This window comes from Grammomys surdaster, unplaced genomic scaffold, assembly GCF_004785775.1.
Source record: "Grammomys surdaster isolate TR1022 unplaced genomic scaffold, NIH_TR_1.0 221, whole genome shotgun sequence".
NCBI classification, from domain to species: domain Eukaryota; kingdom Metazoa; phylum Chordata; class Mammalia; order Rodentia; family Muridae; genus Grammomys; species Grammomys surdaster.
The window spans coordinates 496277-509739 of record NW_021604666.1 but is presented as its reverse complement, the minus strand read 5'-3'; the positions used below and the strand labels follow the sequence as shown (position 1 = coordinate 509739).

Here is a 13463-nt window from a genome sequence, read left to right as displayed (position 1 = left end):
CTCTCTCTCTCTCTCTCTCTCTCTCTCTCTCTCTCTCTCTCTCAAACACACACACACACACACCTACACACAAACACATACTACATATATACACATATAGACACAAACACATACAGACAGCCACACACAATCAGACACAAACACATATAAACAACCACACATAGACCCAAACAAAACACATACACACAAACATACATAGATAGACACATACACACAGGAAGATATGTAGACACACACATACATACATATATATGGGTATATATATGTATATATACATATATACATACAAATACTTATAAACATAAACACACAAACACACACATATGGAGACTTACATACATACATGAATACAATAAGCACATGTGGACACAGGAAAACACAGACACAGGCATGCAGATGCACATACACACACACACGCACATACATGCACAGACATACATAGATACATACACACACATGGAAATACATAAATACAGAGAAAGCTACATAAAAATATACATGTTCACCCCCCACACCATACATACATAAACATACACAAATACCATATAAACACATATACATATCCACACAGTAATACACATACATATGCACACTATACCTATGTATATATGCACATAGACAGATACACACAAAGACATGTAAACACACCTAGGCACACATGCATGCACATATACTTACATATTCAGGCATACATAGACACACACATGCAGACACATAGACTTACACATGGAAACATAACACAAAGAGAACCAAGCAACTCCACTACATCATGAGGTACATACTCATCCTGTTGTTCTCATCTTAGACCTTTCAATAAGCCATTAAAAAACAAACTGGATATGGCAGCATACACCTGTAATCTGGCTCTGGAAATGCTGAGACAAGAGGATTATAAGTTTAAGACAATCCTGGCTCTATATTTACATAAAATCCTGTCTCAAACAGCAAATCGGATGTATGTTTATTAACTCAGGGGATAATATATTCTTAATAATAATTTTATTTATTCTTTGTAAATTTTATGCACATGTACAATATATCTTTTATGATTCCTATTGCCAACTTCCCTCATTTTAATAAGAGAAGAGTAACACTTAAACCTTTAACGCTCTTTCTATCTTCCCTTTTAGAAATTAGAAAGTACTGTTTATGAAACCATGTCCAAATTTCATTTTCAAGTCTGAATCTTCCATTCTTTTAGAATTTGAAAGTTTGAAATTCAATGATAGCATCACTTTTAAATAATCTTAGTTTAAATGAAGTCACTGATTTATGATAATAGCTCATCTTTTAAAAATCATATAGTTTTACCAATTCACTCAAAAATGTATTTTGCAAAATTATCTAATGTTTTATCCTGATAATTTTAGAAACCCTGTCTTAAAACTGTGAGTCTTAAGGGATAATTTATTCAGGAATAATGTAGTCCCATTGCTTTTCCAAAGAGAGCTCATTTTAGTTACAATTTAAGTGTGCCACTGAGAAGTTCAATCCCTCTGTTCTGTCCATGCTTCACTCCATCATCCCAATTTGATGGACAGCTTGGGGAGGATGTAGATAACCACTGGGATCAGGTCCAGACTGCTCTTTGTTCCCATAACCATGGGGCCATTGTGAAATCACTCTCAGTAATCACCCTCTAGTGCTTTGGGTAAATATTGAAACTTCTATGTCCAGAAAAGCACACTTGTGGAAAGTAGCCAAATGAAAAACTCAGCCAAGTAAAATATTATCAGACATTTTAATAAACTTAGAGTCATTATAATCAGCAGAAATCTCAGAAACCACTGATGGAATTTGTTTTTCCTCAATCCTTGCTATCTGATAGCACTTCAATTTAACCCTTCGTGTTCGAACTGATTTTTCTTATTAACTTCCTGCTATCTTCTTAGAAATCAGTTCTGCTGTATTCAGAACCTACTTTCTGATGTGCACTTCAAGCTATGTCCAAATTAACACAACCCTGATTCTTGTAAGAAAGAAAGAAAGAAAGAAAGAAAGAAAGAAAGAAAGAAAGAAAGAAAGAAACCTTGTAATGTTGATCACTGTAGTTACAGTTAGATTTTGCTTCCACTACACTGGTATTCTACATGAAGTTATCTTAAAAAATAAAAGTTTAGGTGGTGTTTTGTTTTGTTTTATTCTTATCTTCTACTTTATTCTTTTAACTGAAGTAAAGCCACATGTCCAAATTCACCAAATTAGAACAGAATTGAAATGCCCACCTAGGTTGTCCTGTATCATCCAGTAAATTAAATTACAGATTAAAGAGAAAACAACATTATGACTTTATACAGAATTAATGGTAACCAGTAACAAAGACCCAAGGAGCAAGTAACCAGAATGGTCCAATCTCAGGCTGTGACTTACTCTGAATGAATTCTAGTTTATCATCTCAAACCTGAGAGCTTACCAAAGACACTCTAAAAATTTCTTCCATCTCATTCTGTTTCCACAGCACACTAAAAGGAGTTTATACCCTAGTTTCACGTAGATCTGAGATGCCTGTGTAAAGTTAGCTTAAAGAATTTACATAATCATAGTGAATAATAGATCATGATCCAAATAGTGGGACCTAAGCCCATTGCCACCTTAGATATTGTGGATGTGACTATGTTGTGGGAAACTATGTATAAATGAAGTGAATTTACTATTGTAGAAGTTAACAGCTGATTTATTTGATTATGACATGCTTTCTATTTGTGTTTCCTGATTTTCAACCAAACTTGGTAGTCATTCTCATTAAAGAAACCACTCAAAGGTGATCAATGATGTTTCTCTTTACTGGTGATATTTTTATATGGAGCTCATAAAGTATGAGCCAGTGGATAAAGTAACTCCAGTTTTACCTTAGTTCTTGGCTTCTATGAAACAGAACATAAAAGCACAGTAACTGAAAGAACAAAAAGTGCAGAAATAACTTTAAGAACAAAAGCCATCCTCTGTGGGACAAAAATAGACACTTTTATTAACTTGAGGAGTGTAACTAGAGAGAAGCTAGGTGACTTCTTCAGAGACCATTTCCTCAGAGGAAAGGAAGACATGAAATCTCATCCTGTAACATTCATTCTCTCCCTAAGATGAGCTTGGGGGTTAGGTCTGTCGCTAGAGTCATCATTTGTAGTTCATTCTATGACTGATGGAAATGGTAGAGTTATATCTGAATTCTAGAAGTACCATATTTAACAAAAAGCAAAAGGAAAAATTCAGGGGTGTAAGTTTGCACCCTAAGATTTTAGATATTAAAACGTTGAATCGTTTATGTTTTGGTAGGAAACAAGGATTATTCCCTTTTCCTCTTTATAACCATTTTTTAAATGGTTGTAAATAACAGAGTGATCTGAGTATATTGAGCTTCTCTTTATTGTTGTTGTTTTTTTATATAAACTAAGATTCACACATGAAATGTTCAAACTCCCAGAAGTAGAATCACAGCTTTAATCATGAACCTGAGTTGGAGAGTGAAGGCAACAGTCAACTGTTACTGTCCCCAGTACTTGCTGGGGTGGATTCTATATTATTTATTTATTGTAACACATACATACATGTGCTCATGCATATATGTGTATATATATATATATATATATATATATATATATATATATATGTACATGTTTGTGTATGTGTCTATATATATGTATGTATACATATATAGAGACACAAATACATATATATTGATATATATGCACATGTATACATGTTTACACACACACACACATATATATGCACACACACATACATTTATCTTTTTCATACATATATCTGTTTAAGGCTCACTACTTGGTATTTGACAAACTGTCATGAGGTTTGTCTCTGTAGAGAAATTACTCTCACTCTTTCCACAGCCATTAATTGCCTAGAGTTCTTCATATAGGATTAGGACCTTTGAGATGTCTTATATTTGTATGGTCATGCCAACTGATAGTGTCATTATGCGGGTCTTGTTGAGGCTGACATATTTTTTGAGATTTCTTAAGTGAGTGTAGCTTCTCTGTAATATACAGACATTATTGTTGCAATGCAGATGTTATAATTCTCTAACTGTTAAAATCCTTTGTCTCCTTTTTCATGGTATTCCCTGAGCTATATATGTAGAGGTTGCATTTTAGATGTATTTGTTGGAGTTGGTTACCCTTTGGTATGCTGTTCTTTTTATTTTGAGCTATTGTGGATTTCTCCAAGAGTCCCAATTTAGTGCAAAGAAAAAATTGTTCCATGAAGAGTAAGAACTACATATGCCCATGGGCATAAAGATAAGGTTTTAGAATATAGTTAGAATTATACAGTCTAAAAAAGTAGGAGTAGGAGGTTCTTCTCTGAGGTCTATGACCTTACCTCCATGGGCAGCTGGCAAGGCTTATAGTACCAGATATGATTTGTTTCAAATCTAGTGTAATTGAACTCTGGTCTTTTCTATTTCTGCATTTCTAGGTCTAGTGTTGCACATACTTCCTCTGCATATGTGTTGTGCTAAAAATTCTGTTCCTCCTTGTGGTCCCAGGTGGAAGCCGCAGAAATGGAGCCCTTGTATCCTGGTTCCAGAGTCTATCAGGCAGGGGAGAACAGGCACCAGTGAGGCATGTGGGAAGGGGTTGCAGACAAGAGGTAAGCAGGGTTTTAAAATAGCTTCATGTTCATGCATAGTTTAAAGTCCTATTTCTCCGTACTTGGCTGTTCATATGTGGGCAAGTTGCAATATTTCTGGATTGAGCTATTTATATTTATCAGTAAATTGACTCTTGGCATTAGTAAGTGTTGTTAGTTAGATATCATCATTTAAACATAACCTTTCTCCGCACCTCAGTAGTAAAGCAAAATTAAATAATAAATAGATTTCAATTATAACTGATCTCAATGTCTATATTGTGAGTGTATGTTGAATATCAGCCAAGATGTTAAAGAAATGCCAAAATTAGATCTGAAAGTACATATTGCACTTTGTTTACATTGCATGTTTATGTGCTGATTAAATATATGATTGAGAACATAGCTGAGTGAATTGGCTAATCTTCATGGTCCTGGTTTAAGCACAAGTATCTGTGTGTGTGTGTGTGTGTGTGTGTGTGTGTGTGTGTGTGTGTTTATATTTACTATGTGTAATATGCACAGAAAGAATTAAAACTTCTAAATAGCATTGCGATAGGCTTGGATGTTTTATTAGGTACCTCGAGGAAAGACAGCAAATCTATGAAAAGCACTCAGTGACTTGGGCTGTTCCCTTTTTTGTTTCATTCATAATACAAGGGCAAACTACATGGGACTTGATAGAAAATACTTTATTCTGAAAATGGAATGACTCTCACTTCTGTTCTTGCTTTTCTGGGTAGTGCTAATGATCTTCTAGCTCCATTTGCACAACTACACCTAGAAAAACGTGGGTTTCTTTACCTGACTTACAGATAATGACATTTAGAAATTAATATTTTTAAATATTGCACATTGGATGCTCTGGATTGTTCACAAGGCAACATGCCCTTAATATCTATAAATGTATTATATATGTATTACCCTTTAAATATTATTAGTATATTAGTGTTATTAGCATAAATTAGTATTATATAATTAATAGAAAAATAATGGTTTTTGAAAAGGCCTCTAGTATGAGAGAAAACAAATAAAGAAATGCCTACGAAGGAATCAATCAGAAAGACAATGAAAGAAGTTGCACGCCAAATTTCTAGAGTTCAAGAAAAAATAAAACAAACATGGAAAATGATCAAATAAGTATCCAAGAAAAAATGCCTTTTTGAGACTCTACATCTCTTGGTTGAACTAAGTCAAAATGATTGAAAAGGACTCAGGTGAGGCTCATCATTGCGAGAAATGAGAGAATGATCTGGTCCTCACAAGCTAATTTTCCAAACACAGGGGTTGTCAGTATCAGCTTTGAAAAGTGAAAAGGAGCAAATCAATTCTTATGGGTCTTAGTCTACGTCATATATCAAGGCAAGATGAAAATATCTGCAGAAAACAAGCTCCCCTAAAGTTTACCTAAGAGTATCTCATCTTCAGAGGCATAACATGAACAAACTGGAAAACTGGGAATCATCTCAGGAAGAGAGGCCATTTTACCTTAAAAAGAGAAGAGGTGGGGTGCAAGACCAAAGCAGTTCACAAACCTAGCTATATGCTTTCCAGGGAAACTCGCACCTGTGACTTCTACTGTCACAAGTGCTAATTTCACTCTGATGTTCCTGTTCCATCTCTTCAAGGAGGCATGTCTGTGTGGATTCAATGTGGTTTACAGTGACATTGAACTCCCTTCTAAAAGGTTTTGTCCAAGTGTGTTGCTTCTAGTTTGATGGAGACTATATATTTGGATACCCTTTTCTCAATCACTATATACAGGATACCCTGTAGCTGAAAGGGAGTATGAGCTTAGACCATTCAGTAAATTCTCATGGGTCATGCTTTGCCCTTGGCATTCATTGCTGTTTCAGAAATGCAATTCACCTTGCTAAGACCTTATGCTGGGCAGGATTGCTCCTATACAGTTCACTCTCAAGCACGGGAACTAGCTTTGCCATCATTTCTTCTAGTGTGAAACTTTTGAGACTGTCTACAATAGCTGTTCTCAATCTGTTGGTCATGATCCCCTTGGGGGTCAAACAACCCTTCCTTTTTTATTTCTTGTTTTTTTCTTTCTTTTTATTTAATCTTTTTATTTGACTCCAATTTCCCCTCCCAGTCCACCCTCTGACTGTTCCACACCCCATACCTACTCCCTGACCCTCTGTCTCCATGAGTATGTCCCCACCCTCCAAACCCCCACCCCACCAGACCTCTAAACTCTGGGGCCTCCAGTCTCTTGAAGGTTAGGTTTATCTCCTCTGACTGAAGCCAGACACAGCAGTTCTCTGCTGTATATGTGTTGGAGGCATCATTTCAGCTGGTGTATGGTGCCTTGTTGGTGGTCCAGTGTCTGAGAGGTCTCAGGGGTCCAGGTTAATTGAGACTGCTGGTCGTCCTACAGGGTCACTCTCCTCCTCAGCTTCCTCCAGCTTTTCCCTAATTCAACCACAAGAGTCATCAGCTTCTTTCCATTATCTGCATCAGACTCTTTCAGTTGCTTGTTGGGTCTTCCAGAGGGCAGTCGTGATAGGTCCCTTTTTGTGAGCACTACATAGCCTGAATAATAGTGTCAGGCCTTGGGGCCTCCCCTTGAGCTGGATCCCACTTTGAGACAGTCACCAGACTTTCTTTGGCTCCTTTCCATTTCCATCCCTACAGTTCTTTTGGACAAGAACAATTATGGGTCAGAGTTTTGACTGTGGGCTGGCAACCCCATCCCTTACTTGATGCCCTGTCTTTCTGCTGGAGGTGGGCTCTACAAGACCTGGCAGAGGAGATACCAAGATCACAAATAACCCTTTCACAGGGGTCACATTACCAGGTATCCTATATACATTTCAATTCATAACAGTAACAAAATTACAGTTATGAATTAGCAACAAAATAATGTTATAGTCGTGGGTCACCATAACATGAGGAACTGCATTAAAGGGCCAAAGCATTAAGAAGGTTGAGGAACACTGGTGTAGAACAGGTATATTTATATCTGTTTTCTAGGAAGCAAACATTAATGTATGTAAAATTTGGTGGAAGCTCTAAAATGATTAAGAGAGTTCTAATCCCTGCCTACCTGACAAATCCATGACTTTCCTTTGACCCTTTTGGATTAACTCAGCAACAGACTTAGATAATGTGTATCTTAACCACTATTTATATGTTTTCACTCCTTCATGTTCAGTATTTACAATCATTATATTTCTAGAAATATAAAGACCCATTACTTTATTTTATTGTGTTTATGTTGTTAACTTGTTCAATTGGTACACACTTAAAACTCATTTATATAATTCTCTTCTGATCAAGAAAGAATAACAAAAAAGATCAGGCAGAATTGCAGAAATAGCAAAATATCAGTACCTTCTCCAGGGCAGTGAGAATTCTGGTTCTACTGTATAAGATACCCTTTGCTTCAGAGAATCAGACTTTTGTTTTTTATCCAGTTAATCGTGCTTAATTTGAAAAAAGAAAGAATACAATTCCAATATTGTGACAGATGATACTATAGAAGAAAGAACTATACATATTCTTGTTTTAAAAAAATCACTATGCTTAACGAGGTAAACATTTTAGTAATATAAAGAAAAAATGTAAGGGTCCTAAAATTTCTAGAAGTATGAAATTATTTGTGGAGTAATTTTAATTTTACTGCCCACACTGACTCCTTTAAACCTGGTTCAAAAAATCCAGATGTTTTCCTTTTAGACTGTACCTCATTTATCAAATGTCAAGTATTCCCTGTTATCAGAAAGGCAACATTGTAGCACTATGATGGAGATGAAACAGTAGATAGAGGATTACTGTTTTGTGTCTAAGATGCTCTTGATGTCTTAAAATGTTTGCACTGTATTTCAGTTTACTTTCACTGAATAACGTTTATGAGAAATGAAGAAGGCAGGTCACGAATCATTATCAAATATTTTTGTTCTTTCTTAATTAGTTTAGACTTCTCACACAACAGGTTCAGGGAATCTGTTTGCTTCGCCTTTAAAAGAATCTCCTAAAACTTAAGGTGTTTTTCTACTTTTAAAAAGGCATGTGATAATCTAGTATAAGAACAAATCTGGGTTACCTTTACTTTTGAAGAAAGGGCACAATAAAGAATAGGTAGGAAAAGTTGAAGAAGCAGTGTGCTCTAAAATTGTAATTGTATGGCGGTAATAATACTTGGTTCCCAAACATGGAAATATATATGCTGCATGTATACATCTATCTATATGTCTATTATTTGGGCAAGGTATGCTCGATGTCATAATTTTTCATATCCTAATTTCTTTCTAGAGTCTTTAATTTGTGATTGAATTTTTAAATTTTGATTTATCCAATTTCCCAAGCTTATACAAATCATACACTGTAAAGTCTATATTCATAAAGCCTCCAAATCAATCAATAACTTATGTAAACTAGACTCAGAACAAACTGTTCATACTGTAAATCTGAGTACTTTAATTCTCTGAGTAACAATTTTTGTCTTGAGTGATGTTGTTTTCATAGAAAGAAAGGGAGAGATAAAGATCGCCAACCAACTTATCAACCACCTTGGTCTAAAAATCACATAGAAATACATCATAAATACACAGTCTGAAAAGATACAAACTGTGTACTCGAATGAGTACTGAAATATACAAACATCCTAACCTGTCAATCAGATGTCAAAACTGTTGATCTGTGTGTTAGTTTCTGATACTGTGACAGGATGTCTTGGAAAAATTCACCTAAAGAAAGAAAAGAGTATATTGGCTCCATTTTTGAGGGTTGAAGTCCACGGTCGGTTGGCCTATTGCTTTTGGAATTCGGTGAGGTAGCATGTCACATCAGGTATATGTGGTTGTGGAACCTGCCCAACTCCATGACTGTGGGAAGTAAAATTGAGATACATGAGGGAGAGCATGGCTTCTAGCATATTCTTTTGGGAGTGCATTCTCACTGAGGAGATCTGTCCTTCTTTTACTACTTCTCTCCTAATAGAAACTCCACCGCCTTCCCCTAGTATCAAAGGCTAGAAGTCAAGCCTTTACATACGAGCCTTTGGAAACACTCCAGATCCAGAGCACAGCCATTAGCCACTCTTGCTTTTCTCTCCCATGGTAGACACATTTCTTTTGGGGAGACAAGGAACAAACTTCTAAATCTTTGCATTCTTATTTCCCAAATAGAAGTTTGCTGTTATTACAAAGGTTGGTTCTGCCTGTTCACTTATATAGATCACAACCAGAAGGTTATTTCCATAGACTCACTGGGGGAAAATATATGTCTAGGTGTTGATTACAATAGTCATGAGCTGTAGTCAGAGATATCTGTAGTTTTTGCCTTAGTCATTTCATTTGGTTTGTGTTTGTTGTTAAAGAAGGAAGGACTGTGTTTTCTGGGAAGAAATATAGGGTGGTTTTCTCAGGATATTTCTTGACAAACTATGTTGTCTCTGGCTGTAGGCATTGACAATCAGGGATGGGGAGTCACTGAGACCCATCCCAGGAAACTAATATATTTGTAAGACATAGAAACATCTATATGTTTTTCTGTGCATTATGGAAGTATGTGGCTATCTTGCACATCTTTGAGTCCTGGAAACTTGATTAGGGTAATGAGACAATGAAGAAAGGACAGACACACAAGTGCAGTACAGAAAAACTGAGCCTTGTGCTCTGATGGAGATGCGCCAGCAGCAGTCTGGAAACTCAGCGTATTTATTTTATATATCCAAATAGAAGACATTGGTTTATTGTAGGCAGCTGAAGGAGGATGTTGGTTAGCAGATCCACATAGGAGATCTTCTAGGAAAGCAAATTGGCACTGTTAACATACTGGAAGATGCTGTAGTCTTCAATTTCTTCATACAGTGTCAACATTCACACACAGACCAGAGAAATCCTTTGCCATTATCATGTGTCTGAGACACTGTAGTGCTTGGCATGGTCATTCTCACATTCACAACACATTCAATTAGGGCTAAATCTGATTTGTATACACTAACTCAAATCTTAATATGCTCTCTACAGAAGGGAGGGCATGACTCTATTTACCAGATCAATATACTAAGGTATGTAAGTAATGAGTAAATGCTTATCTGACACACTAGTGTCAATATCTTTGGTGGAGTTGTTTTGAATAACCTTATTAACCATACAGGAAAAAGTGATCAGACTTCATTATTCATCTTATTAAAGAATATTCATAAGTCTGACATAGAATCCCAACTCAGAATGATGAGGCAGAAGAAGCACCAAGTTCAAAATCAGCCTTCCCTGTGTGGTCAAACCCTATGTAAAGGAAACAAAGCATCAATAACATAAATACAACAGTGTCAGAATGTTCTATTAGTGTGCATAATGCTCTTTATCAGTTTAATTCCTTGCTCAGTTCCAGGTACCAAAAGATTCATTAGAAGTATCATAAGTTTATGGACCATTTAAAAAAGTATTTATTTTTACTTTATGTGCATAAGTGTTTTGTCTTCATGTATGTATTTGCATTATCTGTTTGAGTTACTAGGGAATCCAGAAGAGAGAGTTGGATCTCTTAAAACTGGAGTTACAGACCACAATAAGCCACCAGTGGAAGCTTTGAACTAAACCTGGGTCCTCTGTAAGAGCAGCAAGTTCTCTTAACCATAGATCCATCTCTCCAGCTGTAAAGAGTCATTCTTTGGAAACATCTCTCTTTTAAATATAATTGCTGAAAGTATGAAAATAAGGGTTACCAGGGTAGACTGTAGAAATTAAATTGACAGTGTATGACAACTCTCAAAAATTAAAATATCCCATGAGCATGACAGAAGGACAGGCTTGATAATGCCATAGGCTTTGGTTTCCGGAGTGAAGTGCTCAGTTCACGGTAGAGATTGAATTTTAATATAAGTGAGTCATGGCTCTTGGAGGCATTTTTCATTTCCTTTGTGTGTTTCAGGGTAGGATTATCTCTGTGGCTTTTTGTGGTGGCTGCAGGTAAAATATGCATATTTTAAAACTTTGTGATAAATTAAATATAAATATTAAAGGAGATGGGCAACCTAAGGCAGAATGCTTTAGTTACACGGTGTTAACTAACTGTTGCTTCAGTAATATCTCCTTGCACTAGCCCCTCGGTTTTTAATATAATAAGCTATGATTCCAAGAACAAAGTAGCCCTTCCCCCACATTCACCTCACGCATATCCTCAGAAGATATTTTACTAATGAAATGGATGCTGGTGCTGAGGATGGATAAAAGAAACTTCAACTGCTGGATGCAGTCATTTGCTTTTAAAAATGCAGTGAGAAGTTTCTCTCCCAGCCATATAATTCTGTTACAGAACTATATTCCCTTCAGGAATGCCGATATAAATTTCAAAGTCTACAAGAAACTATGTACATGTAACAGGATTACATGTCTTTTGTGCAGAGCCAAATCCCATCCCTTTAAGCAGCAGCACTTCCTGACTTCCCTTAGCACTGGTGCAAGTAAGGTCGAGGCATTTGTTTCTGTTTATCCAGAGCTCCCTCTCAGGACTGGAGCAGAAGGAGATAGATTTTTTGTTTTTTTTTTTTTTTTTTTGTGCGTACATTTCCAAATGAAAATCAAACCTCAATGTACATTCCAGGTGGAAGCAACTGAGCAAGAAGCTCACACCTGTGCCAGTGCCTGTAAATTCTGCTTTGGTGTGTCAAGCCTCAGTTCTACTGAAATTCTGAATTCAAACAAATGAGTAGGGCTCGAAACAGTATCTTTTAAGGCCAACCATGCTGTAAAGAATCGAGAAAAACAAAAACTAAATAACTCTATTTTAATCCGGGTATATAGGAAGTGATGTAAAACCTACTGGAGTCAATGAGCTCTTCAAGTCATCTGTTTCCTGGAAGGATATGAAAAAAAATGGAACTGAAAGTAGGAAAGATGGGAGCTCATGGAGCCTTTGAAATTATGCCAAGAAGGAATTTGGAAGCTCACACTAGAATAGTAATACTGGAGGTAGATTAGAAGGAGCACACATAAAAGGCATTTAAGAAAAAAGAAATCAATGCCATCCAGTAGCTAATCTTCCATACCACAAAATGCATCACAATGAGTTGAGAGCACTTGATATAGACCAATGAGGACTGGCTGATACAGAGGAAAAAGTAAAAGATGGCATAAATTATTAATACAAAATGAGCTCATGACATATACACACTGTGAGAGAGGATACATTTGGATATTATTTTAGTGACTTCAGGGTTAACATTAAAACCAAACTAATGGTTATCAAGAGCCACCCATTATGTATTTGAAACTTATACTGATATATTTGAAACTTTATACTTTAAAGTTGTAGATAATATCATGTGATTCCACAGTATAAGTGAAAAAAATTAGAGGGCAAGTCTTGAAAGTAAGTAAAGAATAGTCCTTCTCTTCAAATATAAAACAGTATGTTTCAAATGTCAGTTCTGCTTCTCAGTATTTGTGTGGGGTTGGTCCAACTATATCAGCTATCTTCAGGGAGCCTCAAATTTCCCAAACAGAATAGTTCCTTCTTGTTGATGCTTTTACAAATGATCTCTCTGGAAGCATTAATTTCACTTTCCTTGTAAACCTAGGAAGATAGTAATAATTACACTGGAGAGAGGGGCTGTGGATATTACTATTGTAGTTCTTAAAAGTAAACTGCTGGTGGTCATGAGAAATATTAACTAAGACTATAGGAAATGGTGACAGTTATGGGGCCAAAACCTCTTCCTTTGGGATGTAGAAGTAGCATGTGCAAATTATTCAAATTGATCCAATGAAGAAAAATAGACTATCATGCCCAGAGGTGGTGGCATACACCTTTAAGCCCAGCCTGGTCTACTGTGGGAGTTCTAGTACAGCCAGGGCTACAAAAGAAATCCTGTCTGGAAACACACACACACACACACACACACACACACACACACACAC

General features: G+C 36.2%; 1 protein-coding gene across 1 annotated transcript in view; it reads left to right on the top strand.

Moving 5' to 3' along the window:
• The window catches only part of Thsd7b (thrombospondin type 1 domain containing 7B), an 834275-nt gene that overhangs the window by 492514 nt on the left and 328298 nt on the right, over positions 1–13463 (top strand). The window contains exon 12 of the mRNA XM_028773130.1: positions 4502–4605. Coding sequence (XP_028628963.1) covers positions 4502–4605 — 104 coding nt within the window. The remainder of the gene's footprint in view (positions 1–4501; positions 4606–13463) is intronic.